At 35.5% G+C, this 21,374-nt stretch overlaps 3 protein-coding genes across 3 annotated transcripts; 1 reads left to right on the forward strand and 2 right to left on the reverse strand.

Moving 5' to 3' along the window:
- Nucleotides 1-718: 718 nt before the first annotated feature.
- Nucleotides 719-8,886, reverse strand: LOC128203133 (uncharacterized). The gene is made up of 5 exons (XM_052904417.1): nt 8,772-8,886; nt 7,384-7,483; nt 6,658-6,755; nt 6,158-6,233; nt 719-1,172 (listed from the first exon to the last, which is right to left on the reverse strand). Exons 1-5 carry the CDS (start codon nt 8,809-8,811, stop codon nt 968-970), a joined length of 519 nt encoding a protein of 172 aa, XP_052760377.1. The 5' UTR covers nt 8,812-8,886; the 3' UTR covers nt 719-967.
- A 729-nt stretch (nt 8,887-9,615) lies between these two features.
- On the forward strand, nt 9,616-10,881 carry LOC128245866 (transcriptional regulatory protein AlgP-like). The gene is made up of 2 exons (XM_052964087.1): nt 9,616-9,641; nt 10,203-10,881. The coding sequence occupies exons 1-2, from the start codon at nt 9,616-9,618 to the stop codon at nt 10,879-10,881; spliced, it is 705 nt and encodes a 234-aa protein (XP_052820047.1).
- A 3,408-nt stretch (nt 10,882-14,289) lies between these two features.
- On the reverse strand, nt 14,290-18,121 carry LOC128203134 (uncharacterized). Its single transcript, XM_052904418.1, has 5 exons — nt 18,007-18,121; nt 17,460-17,559; nt 17,084-17,181; nt 16,584-16,659; nt 14,290-15,392 (listed from the first exon to the last, which is right to left on the reverse strand). Exons 1-5 carry the CDS (start codon nt 18,044-18,046, stop codon nt 15,179-15,181), a joined length of 528 nt encoding a protein of 175 aa, XP_052760378.1. The 5' UTR covers nt 18,047-18,121; the 3' UTR covers nt 14,290-15,178.
- Nucleotides 18,122-21,374: the final 3,253 nt, after the last annotated feature.

Consider the following 21,374-nt stretch of genomic DNA (forward strand, 5'->3'; position numbering starts at 1 on the left):
ATATTTTCTTACACAGAAATATAGACTATCGCTATATCCAAGTAGATAAAACTCACACTAATGATCATATAATGAATCGAGTTGGATTGTGCTAGTTTCAATAAAATAAATAATACATTGAATGCTTAACAAGATATGTTACATTCAACACAAACAAAAATGTAGTACAAGGAAGAACAAATTTATTATCTTAAGATATCATATAAGTAGGCAAGAGAGTTGAATTATTGTTACGCAAAGCTGATTCACATCCTTTAATAAATTAAGGATTTAGATAACAAAATCAGTCACCGTTTTTATCTTTTTAACGATGGTTCAATAATGTTTATATCAGCATTTATAACTTCCTTATTCAATGTATTAATCAATTTCAAATGGCCGCTTCCTGTAGTATGTAATAAGCTATGCTTTGTAAACATAATCGTTTACGAGGAAAATAATATAAATATTCATTTCCTTTTTACACTATCATTCCAACATTTTAAATTTCTTGTCTCTTATATCAATAGTGTGTGCTTTGATTATGACGTATATAAATTAAGCTATGCTTTGTAAGCAAATGATCGTTTAACAAGGGAAATAATATCAAATATTCATTCACTTTTTACACTATCATTTTAACATTTAATTAAATTTCTTCGCTCTTATCTCAAAATTGTGCGCTTTGATTATGACATATATACATTAAGCTATGCTTTGTAAACAAATGATCGTTTAACAATGGAAATAAAATAAATATTCATTCACTTCTTACAATATCATTTCAACATTTAATTAATTTTTTTGTCTCTTATATCAATACTGTGTACTTTGATTATGACATATATAAGCTATGCGTTGTAAACAAATGAGTGCTTAACAAGGGAAATAATATAAGTATTCATTCACTTTCTACATTATCATTCCAACGGTAGTTTTCTTTTCTCGTAACTCATTAGTGTGCACTTTGATTATAACATATGTTAGTTTAATGTATTAGTAGATAGAATGCAAAAGCAGACATCACAGCCAAAGAAATGTCTTGTCCAGCGTCGGCGTTATTCTTCCTCTCAAGTACAGGGCCATTGCAAAAATTTCCGACACATTTAGTTAAGCACACTTGGTATTGCCCATCCCATACACATCCCGTTTCATTGTTGGCTTCCAAGTCGTACAGCCTTGTATACGCACTCCTGCATAGACAGATATAATCGACATAAAATATGTAAATGCTTCAAATATTACCAAAGAGGGGGGGTATCTCTTGTCCATTATCAAGTCGAACAAACGGGCGTATGCTATATTGAAAAGATGATGTTAGAAGATACAATATTATAAGTTACGGGATTGGTAGGGATATGGGATATACGGGACAAAGAAACGGTTTCCGGCGCCCTTTATATCCCATATCGGGTCACTTGCTTACCCCGTAACGTATAAATCACATCGACAACCTGTTTACATGTTTAAATATTTCATTAATTCATCGGAATATTCATCGGAATCGGAAAATATACGCCATTTTGGTACGATATAAATTTGGGGACCCAATATGGAAAAATATGGGGTCACCGCGTGACCAGTTCTGGACTAATGGCGTTGCGTCATTTATGTTGGAGGTGTGATATACATTGATATCGGTTTCCATGGCACGCCTGATGTTAATCGTTCCATATACTTTTGTTTTCAAAAGAACTTATTTATTGAGTGATCGGGGCTTTTGCTCCGTTCAAATACACCAAGTGAATTTCGACTCAAGTGCAACATATTTAGGATTTCAATTGACTTCACACATCAAAGAAAGCTGTCATTGTCAGCGATTGAGCGTATGCTTACCGTATCAAGTTACACCCAAGTGCCTCATTTAACCGCAAACGGTCTATACATTTACCGTTTGCATTGGTTTCTATGGAACGCTACATCTGTTTTATGCTGTGACATATTGTGCTATTTTGTATAACTGCCTTGCTATTATGTCTAACAGACATGTTAATATGACAATACATATACCATCATGTTCATTTAACAAGACAATATATCCTGTAGTCAAGAAAGTATGTGTTCTGCTCATAAAGAATGCTTTTCGGCGACTATTCGTTGCAAATCACGATCATGATTTTATTTAAAGAATGAATTGCGTGATGTATGTCATTATCCATCCATCCGTACGTCCGTCCGTCCAATGGAAGATAACTCTTGGAAAGTAAGAGAATTTGTAGAAGTCGGTGGTGGCAGATATACATCTGTTAGCGGAGCTGTGATAATGTCGAGCCAGAGATAGGAATGGCTATTAGGTTGTGTGTTATTCGGTACATAAGGTGTAGCCTGTTATCTATTTCTCTATGATCAAGCCTTCGCCACTGTAGAGACTACATCATATCTTTGACACTTGATGTTTGTTCATAGTTATGTTTGGCCTATCTGGCTTACCTACGTTCGACAGATTCGAGTCGGTATATGTGGGTATCAGTGAAAGGACATTAAACTGTGGAGCAGTATTCAAGCTGAATGTGGCCAAGAACTTTGTAGGCTGAATAGTTCAGTGTACCTTAACGTTTCTCCTCAGGAAGCCCAATGTACTGTTTGCGTCCTTGGATATGCAAATTATGTTTGTGTCCCACGATAGATCTGAGGACAATACCAAGATATTTTGATGAGGATACAGATTCTAGTAAGCAATGGTAATAGTTTACTATGTTGGAATTGGGTTTTTGGCACCTGTTATGTGAACGACTTGACATTTAGATAGGTTAAATTCCATGTCCCATTCATGGCTCCAATGTTCAAGTGTATCAAGATCTTCTTGAATAAATTCTCATTGGATAGCTGTTGAGAGAATTAAATAGATGGCAGTATCTTCATCAAATAGTCTGACTTCGGGTTGAACATTCTGAGGAAGATCATTAGTGTACACTAAAAGAGAAGTAGCCCCAGTACAGATCCCTTTGGGACTCCAGATGAGAGGTATGGGTTCTGTTGAAGACCCATTGAAAACAGTCTGGCGTCGGTTATCAAGAAACCTTTTAATCTTTTTTAGAGCAGGGCCTCTGATGCCATAGCCATAATGTTTGAGGGCAAGTATCTCGTAAATGACTTTGTCGAAAGCCTTGCTGAAGTCAAGCAAAATTAGATCAGTTTCCTTTTCGTTATGGAGGGATTCGACAAGATCATCTACCAGCATAAGGAGCTGGGATTCACAAGAGCGCCTTTCCCTGAAGCCATGTTGGAGTTCATAAAAGGCATTTAGCTTAGTAAGGTGTTTTAAAATAGAGGATGCGACTATATGTTCTAGTGTTTTGCACAGTATACACGTAAGGGAAGTGGGCCTGTAGATAGCGGGGTCCCTTTTTGCCACATTTGTATCCTTCCAAACTAGGGGTTGATTTCCAGTGTCAAGAGACTTAGTGAAAGTGAGGTCGAAAGGTTTTTCAGGATGACAGGCTTAATCTGATCTGGGTCTGGTGCTTTGTGGGGATTAAAGTTTGATAGAAGATTCTCAACCCCCTTCGCTGTGACTGGATGTAGATGTTTAAGATCAAGGAATATCTTTCTATATTCAGGTTTCCCTGTTTTCGGTAGGCTCTATCTATTTTTCTAGAAAATATTTTGATTTTTTATTGGCCCATGGAAAATTGAATCTGGTGCTAAAGAGTTTAAAAGTGAGAGATGTTCAACTTTAATAGAATACTATTTACAACTTTCCAACATTTCCTGATGGTAAGCATCATGTTCCTGCTTCATCTCATCCTAATTTGCTTTCTTATAGAGAGATGTAGTCCGAGGTTTCTGGGAAACGGTTCCTACAGAAAGTGTTAAGTTGAATTTGGACAATATCGTGATCACTTATGCCGGTAAGAATACTGACTATTTGGACAAGAGTTGTAAGGAAAAGATCAAGCATATTAGATTCACGAGTTGGTAGAGCTACTGATTGGGTAAGGTTGCAGTCATTAAGTGTTTCGATGATTTGTTTGTAGTATGAGAGATGATTGTAGTCAGTGGAGGGACACCGGTGATCCATCTTGGGCAAGTAAGTCTCCAGCGACCCAGATGTTACAACTAAGTTTGCTGGCTTTATTAAGGGATTTGGCAAATGCATCCCAACTATGCTGGTCATGCTCATAAGGTTTAAAGTATGTTCCAGTAAAGAGTGACTTGCTACTAAATAGGTTTACTTTGATCCAAAGATCTTCACAGTTTGACTGGATATTTTTCATATCATTTCAATTATATCATTTCTGACAGCAATGAATATTCACGCGCCAGTTTGACCAGCCCTGTCTCTACGAAATGGTGTATACCCTTGGTCTGGATTGGATATTTCATGGTCAAAGTGATTTGGTTTAAGCCAGGATTCAGTTCCAATGACTATATCAGGTTTGGTGGAGTGAATAAGGTTTTTATATTCATTCTTTTTGTCTACAATTGATCGGCAGTTCACTACTAGGACTTTGACTGATCTTTGATTTTTTTCTTATGTTTTTTTTGAGAGGCTGCTTAGTTGTAGGGTTTTTTGGTTTGGATTTTGGTGTGGAGGTTTGCACCGGAGAAAACGATATTGTCGCTGTTGGATGCATTAAGTGATTCATAGAGATTTGATGTTTCGTAGGAATGAAGACTTTGTAGTGAAGATGAAGTGATATTTATATTTTCACAAGCAAGGCATTTCCAAACACCAGTATTACTGGAGCTTTGTCCAAGACGGTCATACATAGATTCATTGTATATGTTTCGACAACGGCGTGATACCAGATGAAGCAGCCCTCACATTCAACGCCCTTACAAGACCAGGTGACAAGTTTTTCACAGCATTACATGGGAAAACTGTAGAGTTACCTTCAAGATATAAATCTGTTAAGATTGGTCCAGGATTTGATTCAACATATAGTGAATTAGCTAGGAGCAAAATGGAGAGGAAAAGAAGAGTTGTGTGCACTTTTCCTCTTGCATCCTTAGACGGCGGCCAAAATTTCTTCATTTTAAAAAGTAAGGCCAATTGCAAACGAGTTCATGTCTGAGGAAAATGCCCGGCCTGGTGACCTTTGCAGAATATGCACCAGTAAGTATGATAAAACCAGTTAGCAATGAGACAAACATAATTACTTTACGGGATAAATGTCGTTTTAATCTGTATCCATGTATGAGTATTGTTTTTGTGGCAGGTAAACAAGATAATCATATCTACGAAAACATATGACAAACAAACCGGAAGTGAGGTCAACAAGCGACCTTCACCTACATCAGCTGAACGATAGAAGAAAAGCTACTATCTCCAAAGATCTGACTTGAATCTATAGAAGTATGACTTGGAAAATGTTTCAAATACCCTGTTTATCCTTTTGGGAAAAGCTCACCAACCAAAGAAGTGTTGAAATATTAATTTGTGAGTATTTGAGTACAGAATGTTGTTTTTTGCAGCTGATGTTGCGCATGCCAAGTTCAAGAAAGCAGTTGGGCTAGTTAAAATGACTCTACGCGTACTTTAACAAGCACAATTGCGTTCATATTCCCGATAATGACATCAAAAATGCAATTCTTTTTTTTATATACACCAATAGCTCATCATGTACAAAAAAATGTTGAAAAAAACTTAATTTCATTTAAATAAAACCTTTCAGTTATTAGTTCTAACCCATTTTATAAATAGAACGGGCCAACCATATCCGGAAATAGTTTTGTCATATTACGTCAAAACAACGCGGGAAAAATCAACTTTATAGTTGATTTTTAATGTAAAATTGAAAGCCGGTGACCACAATAATTTAACAAATCATAAATCACTTTTTTCTACATGTTAAAATACGATTTTCAAGGCCTACTGACACAATAAAAACAATACCATATTTTGAATGTATATTTATTTATTATTTTATATACGCGATCATTCGCGATCCAAGCATGGCTGAAGCTGTTGCATTCATTGGTTGAATATCACAATTGCCGAAACGCGGTTCGTTTAAAGAATGGATGATGAGGTGTAAATACTAATTTATTGACAAGTACACACGTACTAAGTTTATTCGCAAACAGCAGCACATTAATAACCACAGAAGTACTAGGCACTTCTCAATTGAATGTTTGAAATGTTATTAAACTTAAAGTATTCATACAGTTTAATTTAAAAGATAACAAATGAACTATTTGATGCAAATCACAAGGCGCAAAAGCAATGGTGTACCTGTTGTTTTGTAAGGCCTGCGAAAACGAGTAAAATTCTCCATCGCTGCAATCCCGGATGTGAGAAACGGTCTGTCCTAAAACAATTAATGCAGGCATGAAAGAAAGAGTTCATACATCAACATACCAGAGATGGGTGATTGGATGCAATCTTTAAATATCCATGAAGTAACACGCATATTCAAATGTATATTTTATCATTTAAACGGATAAGAATAAAAAAGGAAAACAAAGAATTTTTAAAAAACAAAAGCAACACAGCAACATGAATACGCATGTACGATAAAGCTGGCTAGATAAAGTATATCGGTCCCATGTCAAATTAAGGTTAGTCCACTTGAGAACTATCAACATTTGTTTTTACTTCGTTGAACTGTTAAAAGATCCCTTTAACTGCATATAAATAATTTGCATGCGTTTCATTGTTTCAGACAAAAAATAAAAATAGAAAGTAAATGGTTTGAATTAATTTATTTATATTTAAACATCAATCGTGCTTACCTTGAATTGAGAAGGTCTCTATTATACAAGATTGGTTGTATGGAGGTATGCAGTTCTTTAGATAGTGAGCAAAGCTTTTGTTGTCATCCATTGCCTCCCTGGAAAATAGTTCAAGCAGTACGTAGCATAGGCTACGGTCGGTAAATTTGAGGCATTCGGAACTCCCCGGCCATTTGTATCGAAAACAACCTCGGATGTATATGGACGGTTTACAATGTCAGAAATAGTTATACTTTGACTACGCGGCAAGTAGATCGTGTAGTAATTTCAATTAAGCAGTTAAACTTAATGATTAAACTCTTGGGTATCTTAATTATTTGCAAAATATACACTTCACTGGCAATCAATATAAACTTATATAAAATACAAGCTAAAACACTAAAATACATTAATAATATAATTCAAAATTTAACGAACTACTTCTACTGGTGTACCGGCATACATCCGAGGTTGTTTTCGATAAAAATGGCGGGGGAGCTCCGAATGGCCAATCGTCGAGGTGTTCCGAATGAATTTGAGATTGATAAGGCAGGTGATTAAAACATCATATGAAAATTTCTTATTAAATGTTTACAGTTATAACGAAATATTTCTTTCACAATCGCATAGTTTTTTTAGCAATGTTGGAAACGCTGACAATTCATGAAATTCATATCAACAGTGATCGTGAGATATTTCGGGAGAGCAAGATTGAGTACTTTTTTCATATCAGTGTTTTTTACTCACTTGTATGTTTTGAATTGTTCACATTTATTATTCCCACCCGTTGCAAAGCAGGAGTAACACTGGAGATTTGTTGCGGTCTCGTTCATCTTCACTGATCCCACTGAACGAAAACAACAGTTGAATGAATGAATGAATGAATGAACGAACGAACGAACGAACGAACGAACGAACGAACGAACGAAAGAATGAACGAATGAACGAACGGACGAACGACTGACTGACTGAATGATTGGATGACTGAATAACTGAATGAATGAATGAGTGAGTGAATGAATGAATGAATGAATGAATGAATGAATGAATGAATGAATGAATGAATGAATGAATGAATGAATGAATGAATGAATGAATGAATGAATGAATGAATGAATGAATGAATGAATGAATGAATGAATGAATGAATGAATGAATGAATGAATGGATGGATGGATGGATGGATGGATGGATGGATGGATGGATGGATGGATGGATGGATGGATGGATGGATGGATGGATGGATGGATGACCGAACGAACGAACGAACGAACGAACGAACGAACGACTGAATGACTGGATGAATGAATGAATGAATGAATGAATGAATGAATGAATGAATGAATGAATGAATGAATGAATGAATGAATGAATGAATGAATGAATGAATGAATGAATGAATGAATGAATGAATGAATGAATGAATGAATGAATAAATGAATGAATGAATGAATGAATCAATCAATGAACGAACGAACGAACGAACGATGGATGGATGGATGGATGGATGAATGAGTGAATGAATGAACGAACGAACGAACGAAAGAACGAACGAAAGAACGAACGAACGAACGAACGAACGAAAGAATGAACGAACGAACGAACGAACGAACGAACGAACGAACGAACGAAAGAAAGAACGAACGAACGAACGAACGAACGAACGAAAGAATGAACGAACGAACGAACGAACGAACGAACGAACGAACGAACGAACGACTGAATGAATGAATGGATGGATGGATGGATGGATGGATGGATGGATGGATGGATGGATGGATGGATGGATGACCGAACGAACGAACGAACGAACGAACGACTGAATGACTGAATGAATGAACGAACGAATGAACGAACGAACGAACGAACGAACGATGGATGGATGGATGAATGATGGATGGATGCATGGATAGATGAACGAACGAACGATCGAACGAACGATCAGACGGACGAACAAACGAACGAATGATCGAACAAACGGTCGGACGAACGAACGAACGCAAGAAAGAAATTAATAATTATATGAATATTTATACAAATAATAAGATCTAATTTACACAAGCTATAAGAACTATGACACTTTGACTATGTGATGGAGGAGTTACGTTTTAACAATAATAGAAAATCAAACTTACCAGTAACCATGAGCACAAATAAAATGTTAAACAAATCCATCCTTTGTTTGGTAAATTGGTGAAATGCGTAGACCGAACTAAAATCTTATGAAATTATTTAATTTTATTGTGAATGTTCTCAATCGACAGTACGCAATATATGTACAAGTGTGTTTGTGTATTCAGATTTATTGCCTATTTGCGTTTCGTTTTAGTTAGTGACTCTTGACGTTAAAGCTGCACTCTCACAGATTTACCGTTTTTACAACTTTTTTATTTTTTGCCTTTGAAAGAGCATTTTTTTATGTCAACATCTTCAAACCAATGATATAAGATTGCTGAAAAAAAATCAGATCGTAGTTTTTTCAGAAATCCGTTCGAAAATTAATGTTTTATGGCTAACGGTTTAAGAAAAATGCACAAAACATCAATTTTGGAACTTAAATATAAAAATCTGCGATCTAATTTTTTGTCAGCAGTCTTATGTAACTGGTTTCCATGGATGTTTGCATACATTGGCTTCTTCCAAGACAAAATATAAAAAACTTGTCAAAACGGTAGATTTGTGAGAGTGCAGCTTGAAAGGAAGAACAATTTTATGACTTGGTATAAATTATATGGTGGCATATTATTGCCGTAAGATAACATTTTACCGTGCGCGAATTATTTTGTGTTTTTCACTTGATTGTTTAACCCGTTAGTATGTTCAAGTCCTAAATGATATTCGCAAACCATATTAACTAGATAACCAGTTACTGTTCGAAGTCAGAAATGCATTTAAAGATAATTGGTAACACGAATGTATCTAGTATACCAGTCATTATATTACTTACTTAGTGGAATTAAAAAACCATAACTTGATAACATGATAGTGCTGCACAACATGAAAAGGTAACAGATGGAAATTCTGGCCGCTTTTGAGCCTGATTTTGATTCAATGGTATTTACCAAAAACGTTTCGCAAACATTAACTAGATCTAAATAGCTAAATAAATATCGCGAAAATTAAGTGGTTAACACAAAACAATTCGCGAACGTTATTAAGTAATCTTATGGCAGCAATATGACACCATATAACTAGTTTACCGATCGTTTATTTTAATTTAGGGTATGGGATGTAACGTGTGTGCCATTGCATCTTATAAATCATGACATGTAAAGTGCACTTCCTGAAGCTATTGATCGGGACAATGCTAAAATCCACTACTCTACCTAACTTTCCCAAGTATTCTCATACACTTTCTCTGTCCCTCATTCTATCACTGTCAATCCCACTCTTTAATCCTATCTTTCTCTGCCCTCCGAATATGCCCCCCTCCCCATCACCCCCCCCCCCCTCTCTCTCTCTCTCTCTCTCTCTCTCTCTCTCTCTCTCTCTCTCTCTCTCTCTCTCTCTTGTTTCCTACCTCTCCTTTTCCCTTGTCCTACACCCTCACGCCGACTTAACGCCAGCTCCACCACTTATCCATGTGGCAAAGAAAATGCAGTTGTGCCTATTGCACGGCCACTAGACGCAAGCTCCACCACTTATCCGTGTGGCAAAGAAAATGCAGTTGTGCCTATTGCACGGCCACTAGACGCCAGCTCCTCCACTTATCCGTGTGGCAGAGAAAATGCAGTTGTGCCAATTGCACGGCCACTAGACGCCAGCTCCTCCACTTATCCGTGTGGCAAACAAATTGCAGTTGTGCCTATTGCACGGCAACTAGACGCCAGCTCCACCACTAATCCGTGTGGCAGAGAAAATGCAGTTGTGCCTATTGCACGGCCACTAGACGCCAGCTCCTCCACTTATCCGTGTGGCAGAGAAAATGCAGTTGTGCCTATTGCACGGCCACTAGACGCCAGCTCCTCCACTTATCCGTGTGGCAGAGAAAATGCAGTTGTGCCAATTGCACGGCCACTAGACGCCAGCTCCACTTATCCGTGGGGCAAAGAGAATGCAGTTGTGCCTATTGCACGGCCACTAGACGCCAGCTCCACCACTTATCCGTGGGGCAAAGAAAATGCAGTTGTGCCTATTGCACGGCCACTAGACGCAAGCTCCTCCACTTATCCGTGGGGCAAAGAGAATGCATTTGTGCCTATTGTAAATGTGTACATACGCAAGTATAATTTATGTGACATCTGATTACTTTTATTACATGGAGGTATTTCGCAAATCGGAGAATGTTATACCGCGTAAGAACCCTTTTACTGCATCTTGGGTATTACTCTGTTTCAGTACGGATTGTGATGCCAGGAGCTTTTCGCCCGATACGGACTTTAACATATTTTGAAAATATGTAAGCGTTATTGTTCAGTGTCTAACAATTAAAAATGTTGACTTACATAATTTTAACAAAAAACAACAACAACACATAATATCTTATACTTTACAGATGGAGATTTTCAAGAAAAACGGATTGTCTCAGACAAACAGAAAAAAAAGAAAACGTGTCAAGTCACTTTGACTGCCCCAATAAGCAAAATACTTCCTGGGAGACGCGGTATTTAAAACAAAGGACCCCACAGAAACCCTTGTAATAAAATTTGGCAATATTTATTCCACCTTTCATAAAGCTGTACCACTGTCTACGCATGTCCTAATCATGTTACGGAATAAGTTTGACCAATGTAATTATCAATAAAGAACTAAAATATTATGAAATATAAGCTTGTTATTGTGCCCCTTCCCCCAGACATTCTTCCATACCAGACTTCGAAGTTGCTTCGAGGACTTGGAATCTGAAGGGGTCAGGTTTATGGTAAATTACACCGGCACACACCCAAGGTTTTTGGCATATAATATTGCTTCCGTAGCAGATAGACAAAACAATCATTGCAAGGCATGTAAGGATTTAAACCATATCAATTTCCAGCGCAACTCATACTCGACAGCGCATCAGAGGTTGTTTTCGAGGGAAAATTTCACCAATTCGGAAGTGCCAACTCATTGTTACACGCCTTATTTCTTTTAACTGCCACATGCCAGTCAATTAATGGTTATAACTTCTCAGACCACTATCGTTATTACTCGACCATATCAGGCAAGCTCTGAACAGAACTATCTTAAACCAAAGCTCTTCCGGCGTATTCACTGTTTGCACGAAATTTAGCCATTGAAGGCGTCGGAAATGCTTTTCCAGTACATCTGTCTATGCCAACACAATTCACAACAACAACCACAATGCCATCTACCACTACTATGCTTACAACCTACTTTTACGGTGCCAACAAGAACCAATACTATTCCTACTTATAATACCACTAAAAAAAGAAATAATACACATACAGCAACAACATAAATTTTCAAAACAATTTAAAACAGCCAAGTCGAGAACTTACAGCAACAACAACAAGAAAAACTCAAAAACATCAACATAATCAACGATTGTTTATAACTAGAATATATACACATACATGTACATCAACGAAATATATCTGCAGTATTGACATAAGCAATATGTGACAAATGTGAGTCAGTTGTAAAAAGATATGTTTATGTTAAAATATCTTACAATTTTTGACCTGTTAAGGAATGAGATTTAATGGTACATAAAACCGGCTTCGATCACAAATTTCCAATGAGCTCTGACATACGAATATCAATCCCAATGATAATATAAAATTCATAAACTTATGTAAATTCTTCAAGTGTATTGTTAACAAATTTAGTATAAGAATGTAACACTATGTTCTCCTCCACATATAGTTATATATGCTTGATGTTAAAGTTTCAATAACATAAAACATATTCATATTAAGAAAATTAAGAAAATCTGTATTATTATGTCCAATATATCTTGTAATGCCTAATAATGTTGTATTGTATATGTACTCATGCTCTTTTTGTTAAGTACTTATGACTTGAGTGATGTTAAATAAACTTGGAAACTTGGACATAATTATATGTTCGATATGTGTGACAATAAGATCTTATTTTCCCAGCTGTGAAGAACAGGATCCTATTTTTCCTAGGGAGAAAGAATATGATCTGGGGAAAATAAGGTCTTACAGTGCTTTCTGTTCATGCAATACTAATATTACTTTTCTATATGCAGTATACATAGGTAAAACTTGTATAAATTAATATTAAAACACAAATAAACTTTTAAAGCTGCACTCTCACAGATTGAACGTTTTGACAACTTTTTATATGTTGTCATGGAACGAGCCAATTTATGCAGAAATGCATGTAAACCAGATATCATAAGGCTGCTGACAAAACAATCAGATCGCAGATTTTTATATTTAAGTTAAAAAATGATGCGTTATGTATTGTTCTTATTTAAAGCGCTTTTAGCCATAAAACATTATCTGATTTGAAAATTGTCGGCAGTCTTTTATCACTGGTTTTCAGATATTTACGCAAAAGATTGCTCATTCCAAGACAATAAATGATAATTTACGGTACTTTTTATCATACATGTGTATAAATTTTTCTCCCACCTCAGATAAGTAGATCCATTAATTTAACCATGCTAGAAATTCTTATCTTGCCCACGGGCGAAGATAAAATGCTCGTATGCAACTTCTTTTTATGGTCACCACATTGTAATTACCTCCCTTGTTGGAGACTGTCGTCTGTAGCGCATCATGGAAACCTTGTCTTGTGGCAATATTTAGAACGCTAGTTAATTATTTCTCGCTTCAAATGTCACCAGAAAACAGTTTTCACACACCTTTCAAGAAATAATGCTTTACTCTTCTTAGAACTATTTAAAAACCGATCAGACCATTTACATACTCTGGATCACTGCGCGAATATCCATGACAACCACGAATTATCGCATATCCGTACGCAATTATTTTCACTAAGCACAAAAGAGTTCCAGCAAATTTTTTTTTTTTAATTAATTTTGTTTAACTGAGTTTACTTTGATAAACCTCGTTTCCGCAAAACACCCTACGCTCGGGTCGGAATGAACCTATCTTACACTCTCGGCCATGGAAGATACTTATAAACAATACTCATTATTGTAGCCCTACGATACACTTAAAAGGACTCGTTCATGTGTTGGCAGCAAATTTTCCCCCGGTAATGCATCTAAAAACTCTTACAATATAACTAGTTCACTCTTTCATACCGAAAATGCAGAAAAAAAATACACTTAAAATAGAAAATAAATATAATGGATTCAGTGGGGAGCGAACCCACGCCGGTACAGTCAATGAGAATTTAGAAAACTTACAACAAAACAACATGGTCACAAGGACTTCGAGCCGTCAATATCTTAGTTTTAACCATCCTAATGATTTGCAACTCTTCGTCCCACAAAAAAGCGCATTTTACAAAAACATGAGCGAGTCCCTTTAAAAGCATCACGGTTTTCGTCTTAAATTATATGGCATTTCTTTTGGTTTCTTACTAAAATACATCTTAGATGAGGAATAGACTCAAGCCAAATATGCAAATACAACTAGATAAAACTCACAATGGTCATAGTATGGTGAATCGATGTGGATTGTGCTTAAGTTTGAATAAAAATATTTTTTTATATTAATAGCTAAGAATGGAATGCTAGATGCAGCACAAAACAAGAAATGTTTTATAACGATAAAACGAAGATTTATTCTGTAAAGATATTATAAACTTAAAGAAGGCAATATTAATTAAATAACTGTTAAACAAAACTTATTCACATCATGTAATAAAACTCAAGATTTAAATAACAAGGCAAACCGCCGTTTTTAAACAAGTGTTTGATAACGTTTTATAAGGATTTACAACTTCCTTGTTCAATGTTTTAATCATATGCAAATGTTTACTGCCTTTATTATGTATTTCACAATGCTATCTTTGTAGACAAATAGTCGTTTAAGAACGGAAACTAATCTGAATATTCATTCACTTTGTACACTATCATTTCAACATAAAAGCCATTTTTTCTTAAATCAATAATGTCCACTGCCTTAAGTCTGTGTTTAGCGATGTTATCTTTGTAGACAAATAGTCGTTTAACAACGGAAACTAATCTGAATATGCATTCACTTTGTACACTATCATTCCAACATAAAAAACATTTCTACTTAATTCAATACTGTGCACTGCCGTAAGTCTGTGTTTGGCAATACCATCTGTGTAGACATATAGTCATTTAGCAACTAAAAATAATCTGAATATTCATTCACTTTGTACACTATCATTCCATCATAAAACCCATTTTATTCTTGATTCTATAATGTCCACTGCCTGTTTTATAATAGCAATTCTATCTTTGTAGACGTATAGTCATTTAACATCGAAAAAAACCTTAAAGATTTATTCACTTTTTACACTTTTATTCCAACATAAAATCCATTTTTCTTAATTCAGTAATGTGCACTGTATACAGTCTCTATGAACGGAAAATAACCTAAATTTGTATTCACTTTTTACACTTTAATTCCAACATTTTTTTTCTTTAATTCATTAAAAGTGCACTTTGAGTATGACATATTTGAGTTCAGCGAATCCTTAGACAGAGTCCAACAACAGACAGAGCAGACATCACAGTTAAAGAAACGCCTTGTTCAGCGGCGGCGTTGATCTTTCTCTCAAGTACAGGGCCGTTACAAAAATCTCCGTCACATTTAGAGAGGCACACCAGATGTTGACCATCCCATACGCACGCCGTCTCGTTGCTGTTATCCAATTCGTGCAATCTTGTATACGCATTCCTAGAAATACATTAAATATGCAAGAGTTTCAAATACAGTCGGAACCCGTTGGCTCGAACTCGCTTGGCTCGAATTCCTCGTTGGCTCGAGCTGATGTAAAGGACCGATTTCATTCCACGGAAGGAAAGCATTACCGTTTGGCTCGAATTTTCCGGGGTTCGATGTGTTTTTGTCGGTCCCGGGGCGTTCGACTTTATAAACAAAGGGGGCATAACTCTTTTTCATTGTAGTCGAATAAACGGTTGAATGCTATATTGAAAAGATGATGGGGGTAGATACAGAAGACATTAATTTCGGTACCCATGGCACGCTAGATGTCGACCGTCGTACATACTTCTGTTTGCAACTATACTAAGCATGTACGGTTATGGCTTTCATTCGTCCAAAGGCAAAAACACACAAGTGAAGTCCGAATTAAATACAACATCTATAGCCTTTCATTCGACTTCATACATAAAAAGTGCCGACTCCCATCATTTGCCATTGGGGATATTAACATGGAACTTACTATTAAGGGGCGGGCTGAGACACCCGCGAACGGTCTTTATACATCTACAGTATGCATTTGCCACTCGAAACTCGGTCATTTTTCATCGAAAACAACCTAGGATGTATATGGACGGTTTACAATGTCAGAAATCTTTACAATTAAGTACACTGCAAGTAGATCACGTAGTAATTTTAAATAAGCAAATATATTTAATGGCTTTACTCTTGGGGTCTTTGTTAATTATGCTATAAAACTGGGAATCAATTCAAAAGTAGTAATACAAAATACACGTTACAACACTACAGTTAATAAATACTATCATCTAAAATTTTAGAAACTACTACTGATATACCGCCATTCATACGAGGCTGTTTTCGATGGGAAATGGCAGAGGAGTTCCGAATGTGCATATGTTTCAAATCTATTGACCAATTAAATAAAAGTCTTAAAGTTACGCGCGGAAATCGCATTTGGGAGGTTCTTCGTTGCCAAAAGGCATTATATTAAATTATTGACGTGTACACTTTTTTATGTTTATTTGCAAACAGCACTTCACAGATAATCACTATAGTAACAACAAGTTATTTTTCAGATTAAAGTCGGTAATCTTATTAAACTATTCATACAAAATTATTTAAAAGATAATAAATGGCCACTTTGATGCAAATCACAAGGCGGAAACTAAACACAAAAGGTCGTACCTTTGGTTTTGTAAGGTCTGATTAAATGAGAAGAACCTCCCGTCGCTGCAATCCCGGATGTGAGATACGGTCTGTCCTGAAACAATTAATGCAGACACGCTGGAAAGAGTTCATACATCAAAATACAAGAGACGTAGGCTTGGATACAATCAGAACATACACAATATAATTTGACACATGTTCAAAGGTATAGTTTATTATTTTCAACTGATAGAAATGACAATTTTTTATTTATTTTTTATAAAAGACAACATTATAGCAGTATGTAAGAATTAAAACAAGCACGATAAAGTATATCGACCCCAGGTAAAAGTAAAGTATCTACACTTAATTATCAAACTGTCTTGTTTTGTTTTTTACTTTGTAAAACTGTTAAAATATCCCGTTTAACTGCATATAAATGACCGTGCATGTTTTTTTCATTGTTACATACACAATTTAAAATGTGAATGAAATGGTTTAAGTTCAACCATTTAGTTTTAAACAATGCTCATGCTTACCCAGAACGGAGAAGGTCTCTATTATACAAGATTGGTTGTATGGAGGTGTACAGTTCTTTAGATAGTGAGAATAGCTTTTGTTGTCATCCATAGCCTCCCTGGAAGAAAGTTATGAGAGAGTTTTTGCTGTACGTAACATAGGCGACGATCAGAAATTTTGAGGTTAATTAGGATTAAAAACATCCTAGGAGGCCTTCCTATTATGTATACAATTATATCGAAACATTTCTTTCACAATCGAATAGTTTTATGTAAAAGGCAATGTTGGAATCGCTGATAACTCATAAAATACATATCAATATCGTTGGGTGCGATCATCATATATTCATGGAAGCAAGATTGAGTACTTTTATTCATATTAATGTTTTTCACTCACTTGTATGTTTTGAATTGCTCACATTCATTGTTCCCGCCAGTACCAAAGCAGGAATAACACTGGAGATTTGTTGCGGTCTCGTTCATCTCCACTGATCCCACTGAACGAAAACAACAGTTGAATGAATGAAGGGATGGATGGATGGATGGATGGATGGATGGATGGAAAGGATGGATGGAAAGGATGAATGGATGAATGGATGGATGGATGGGCCGGACGGACGGACGGACGGACGGACGGACGGATGGATGGATGGATTTTGGGTGGGTGGGTGGATAGACGGACGGACGGACGGACGGACGGATGGATTGATGGGTGGATGGATGGATGGATGGATGGATGATGATCAAACGAACGAAAAAACGAGCGAACGAAATACAAAAAAACGAACAAACGAACACACGAACGAAAAAACAAGCGAACGAAAAAACAACTAATTAGATAAAGATATGAATAAGACTTAATTTACACAAGCTATAAGAACCAAGACACTTTGACTCTGTGATGGAGGAGTTACGTTTTAATAATAATATAAACTCAAACTTACCAGTAACCATGAACACAAATAACTTGTTAATCATATCCATGTTTTGTTTTGAAAATTGATGAAATGCGTAGAACAAAATAAAAACCTCATGAAAGTATTCAACTTTTAATTTGAATGTTCTATAACGAACGCATTATATGTACACGTTTGTTTGTCTGTGGAGATTTATTGCCCTTTCGCGTTTGTTCAAGTAAGTGACTCTTGATAACGTTAAAGGTAGAAAGCTGGTGAACACTTTTATTGCTTTGTATAAATTAGATTACCGATCCATTATTAAAATTTAGGGTATTGAATATAAGGAATGTGTCATTAAATGTTGTAAATCATTGCTTTTAAAGTGAACTTCTCCAAATTATTTATCTGGGCGTTGCTGAAATCCAGTAATCCACCTATCTCCCACATGTGTTCCCATTCCCCCCCCCCCCTCCCCTGCCCCCCGTCAACACACTGTATATCCCACTCTTTATTCCTAATCTCCGTCATCTGTATTCATGTACTCCCAATCCTCTCTCTCTCTCTCTCTCTCTCTCTCTCTCTCTCTCTCTCTCTCATGGAATACAATTATGGAAACTTTTCAAAGAAAGGCTTAAACTTCTAGTACAAACATTTTTCTTGGGATTTAACATGTGAAATGTGAAACAAAACCATGTAATCTTGGAATTCTGACCATAAAATGTACACTGTGAACTACTATCCCTCCAATATCTGACACTATATGATGACAACCAGAGTTTGTCAGGAGTGCAACTTTTAGTACTTATATAGTGGTGTATAAAGTTTAAACAGTTCAGTTTAAATAGGTTAAGTTGCATTTCCTGGAATTATTAGATCAATACTTTCTGATTTCAACTCTAATAACTGTACTTAATGCACTCACTTTAAGCAAGAGGTTGATAAGTGCATGTCAGGAGTGCAACGCTTTTTGAGGCATTTATGTGACATGCTGTTTTGACCGATAGAAAAAGATAAGTTTATTGCTAGAACTAACCTATTGTTGTTGTTTTTTTCAAAGAAGACATGTAAATGATTCATTTAAAATGAAACACTGGTAGTAAAATGAGATTAAAGTGATAAAATTGATTTATTAAATCCATATTGAAGACTTTATTGAAACTGAAATATGAAAAATATAAATATGGACATTAAAAATAAAACCTTGATAATGAATAACATGATAGTAAATATAATGAATTTATAACATACATTTAAGTGGAATTTAAAAAAAGAAGAAGATTCATTCCCTTTTTAACATTAACACAGCTTTACATGTTGTACTCCTGACAAAAAAATTTAAAATGTGGTTTTATAATGATCATGTTATAGATTTTAATATAAGACATTATTTTGCGCAAAAATGTATGCTATATTGACGTTATCAACGTTGACGTCATTTGATGTTGACGTCATTTCCTGTTCATTGTATTATACAACCTGATGAATGGCCGAAACGTTGTTTCGTAAATAAATAATTTGTGTTGAAGTTGGACTTCTTTAATTATCACCATAAAATGTGAGCAAAAGTTTGATTTAAAAAAACAAACGAAGTTAAACCTTTTGCAGTGACTCAAGGGTTATTTGAAGAACTACTTTGACTGTAAATAATGGAGATACCTTTTGTTGGTTTACATAAAGAGATCACAAAAAAACACCTAAAGACACATACCAAAATACAAACAAATGCTTCAACAGAGAGATTCCGGAGATTCCGAGAAACTAAAAGGAGACAGTGAAAACCTGAAAATGAAAGACAGAAAGGAAAAAAAGAGGAAAACCAAAGTATAAAGAAGAAATAAACAAAAGGGACTATTGAATCCTACTTATGATGCCAAAGCTAGGTCAGATATCAGATGATGGCAGAAAGTAAGCCGCAAAAGGAGGGCTAAAACACTGCTAAAAGAGAAGACTAAAAAGCTGACACCAATACACACCTGTAAGACTTTCAATGAAAACCAAATGTTTAGTCTATAAAGCAGCAAATATATTTAGTATTAGAAAGAGAGCTCAATGAGCGTGCAGGCAAACACCCAAGTCCAAGAGCCTTGGCAAAAACTACTGGACACCTGATAAAAAGTCCAAGCTGCTAGGAGAAAGCAGTGATAAAGCAAAACAGAACTGTGAGTCAGTATTGAACTTGAAGAAAGTTGGGGGACCAAGAAAAAATGTGTCAGATGTTAAGAAGAAGCTGGCATTTTCCACCATGAATTTACAACTTGATAGAAAAGTGCTAAACAGATATATGAAAAGATAAAAAGAACAGTTAAACAAGTCAAGGACAAAGGCTAAAGCTTACAAGGAAATAAGGAAAGATAAACTCGCACAGTTTCTAGAAGCAAAGTATTTAGTGTTGTTTCTGGATATTTTTTTCTTTATGCATACCATCATAACAGAATGATCTGATGACACTTTTTTGTTTTATTCAAAACTTATTCTTAGTAAATGATGAATGAATATGTTTTCATGTAATTCCAATCAAATTTATTCCCTTTCAGAATAAAAAGCTAAAACAATAATGTGTATTGTCTTAACACTTTCTGAACAAATATGATTGATTTTTAATGAAAATCATCATATTAAGCTGATGCATATAGTTTTAATGAAAAATGTGTTATAGTACAGTTTCTTACATGACATTTTTTGTCAGGAGTGCAACGTTTCTGGCAATTGAGGTATGTTCATTATTTGTGGCAGCAAATAATTCAAACAGTGATTTACTGTTTTAAATCTTTCAGATAGTACTTGGTTGTCATTCAAATAAACATTTTGGATATTAGTGTTTTAATCTGGCTATTATTTTAACCAAGGCATACACTTTTGTGTACACACGTTGCGAAATAAACACAATTTTGTAATGGAAAAACATATTTCTAGTTCAAAACTGGACATACAGGTGTTTTGAAGGTGTTAAATTGTGCAAAACTTCTCTGCCACTGAAACTCAATACCATCTTTATTTACTGTTAAAGTAATTTTCAAAATTCTTGATATGTTAGCTGATCAATTAATTCATATGTTTTCCTTGATCAAGTTTATTAAAAGTTCCGCCAAAAATTTATGCTGGTTGTTTTCACTGGACCATTATAATGTTTGTAAACTTTGATAATTGTACATTATTTGGATAAGTTAAATAAATTGATGTAAACACCTTATTTTTTTCAGCCTCTGGTGCCATTTTTTTAAACAGTCCTTTTACTTCTGGTTGGCTACGATTCCGTTTCAATATATTACGAATTGTGGTGCTAGGAGCTTTTCTCCCGATACAGACTGTTTTTCTAATGTTGAGAAATGCTAGCATTTCAACTACATTTCGGTGCAAAGGCACAACGCAAAGAGCCTTTTGGTGCATGATAATATAACTGCTATGTATAGTAC

This window comes from Mya arenaria, chromosome 9, assembly GCF_026914265.1.
Source record: "Mya arenaria isolate MELC-2E11 chromosome 9, ASM2691426v1".
Taxonomy (NCBI): Eukaryota; Metazoa; Mollusca; class Bivalvia; order Myida; family Myidae; genus Mya; species Mya arenaria.

Coding starts and splice junctions, on each gene's coding strand:
- LOC128203133 (XM_052904417.1), bottom strand. CDS start 8,811: ATGGATTTGTTTAACATTTTATTTGTGCTCATGGTTACTG. Junction 7,484..8,771: donor ATTTGTGCTCATGGTTACTG/GTAAGTTTGATT, acceptor GTTTTCGTTCAG/TGGGATCAGTGAAGATGAAC. Junction 6,234..6,657: donor AGAGACCTTCTCAATTCAAG/GTAAGCACGATT, acceptor TAATTGTTTTAG/GACAGACCGTTTCTCACATC.
- LOC128203134 (XM_052904418.1), bottom strand. CDS start 18,046: ATGGATATGATTAACAAGTTATTTGTGTTCATGGTTACTG. Junction 17,182..17,459: donor GAGCAATTCAAAACATACAA/GTGAGTGAAAAA, acceptor ACTTTCTTCCAG/GGAGGCTATGGATGACAACA. Junction 16,660..17,083: donor AGAGACCTTCTCCGTTCTGG/GTAAGCATGAGC, acceptor TAATTGTTTCAG/GACAGACCGTATCTCACATC.
- LOC128245866 (XM_052964087.1), top strand. CDS start 9,616: ATGATAGTGCTGCACAACATGAAAAG. Junction 9,642..10,202: donor GTGCTGCACAACATGAAAAG/GTAACAGATGGA, acceptor ACTTAACGCCAG/CTCCACCACTTATCCATGTG.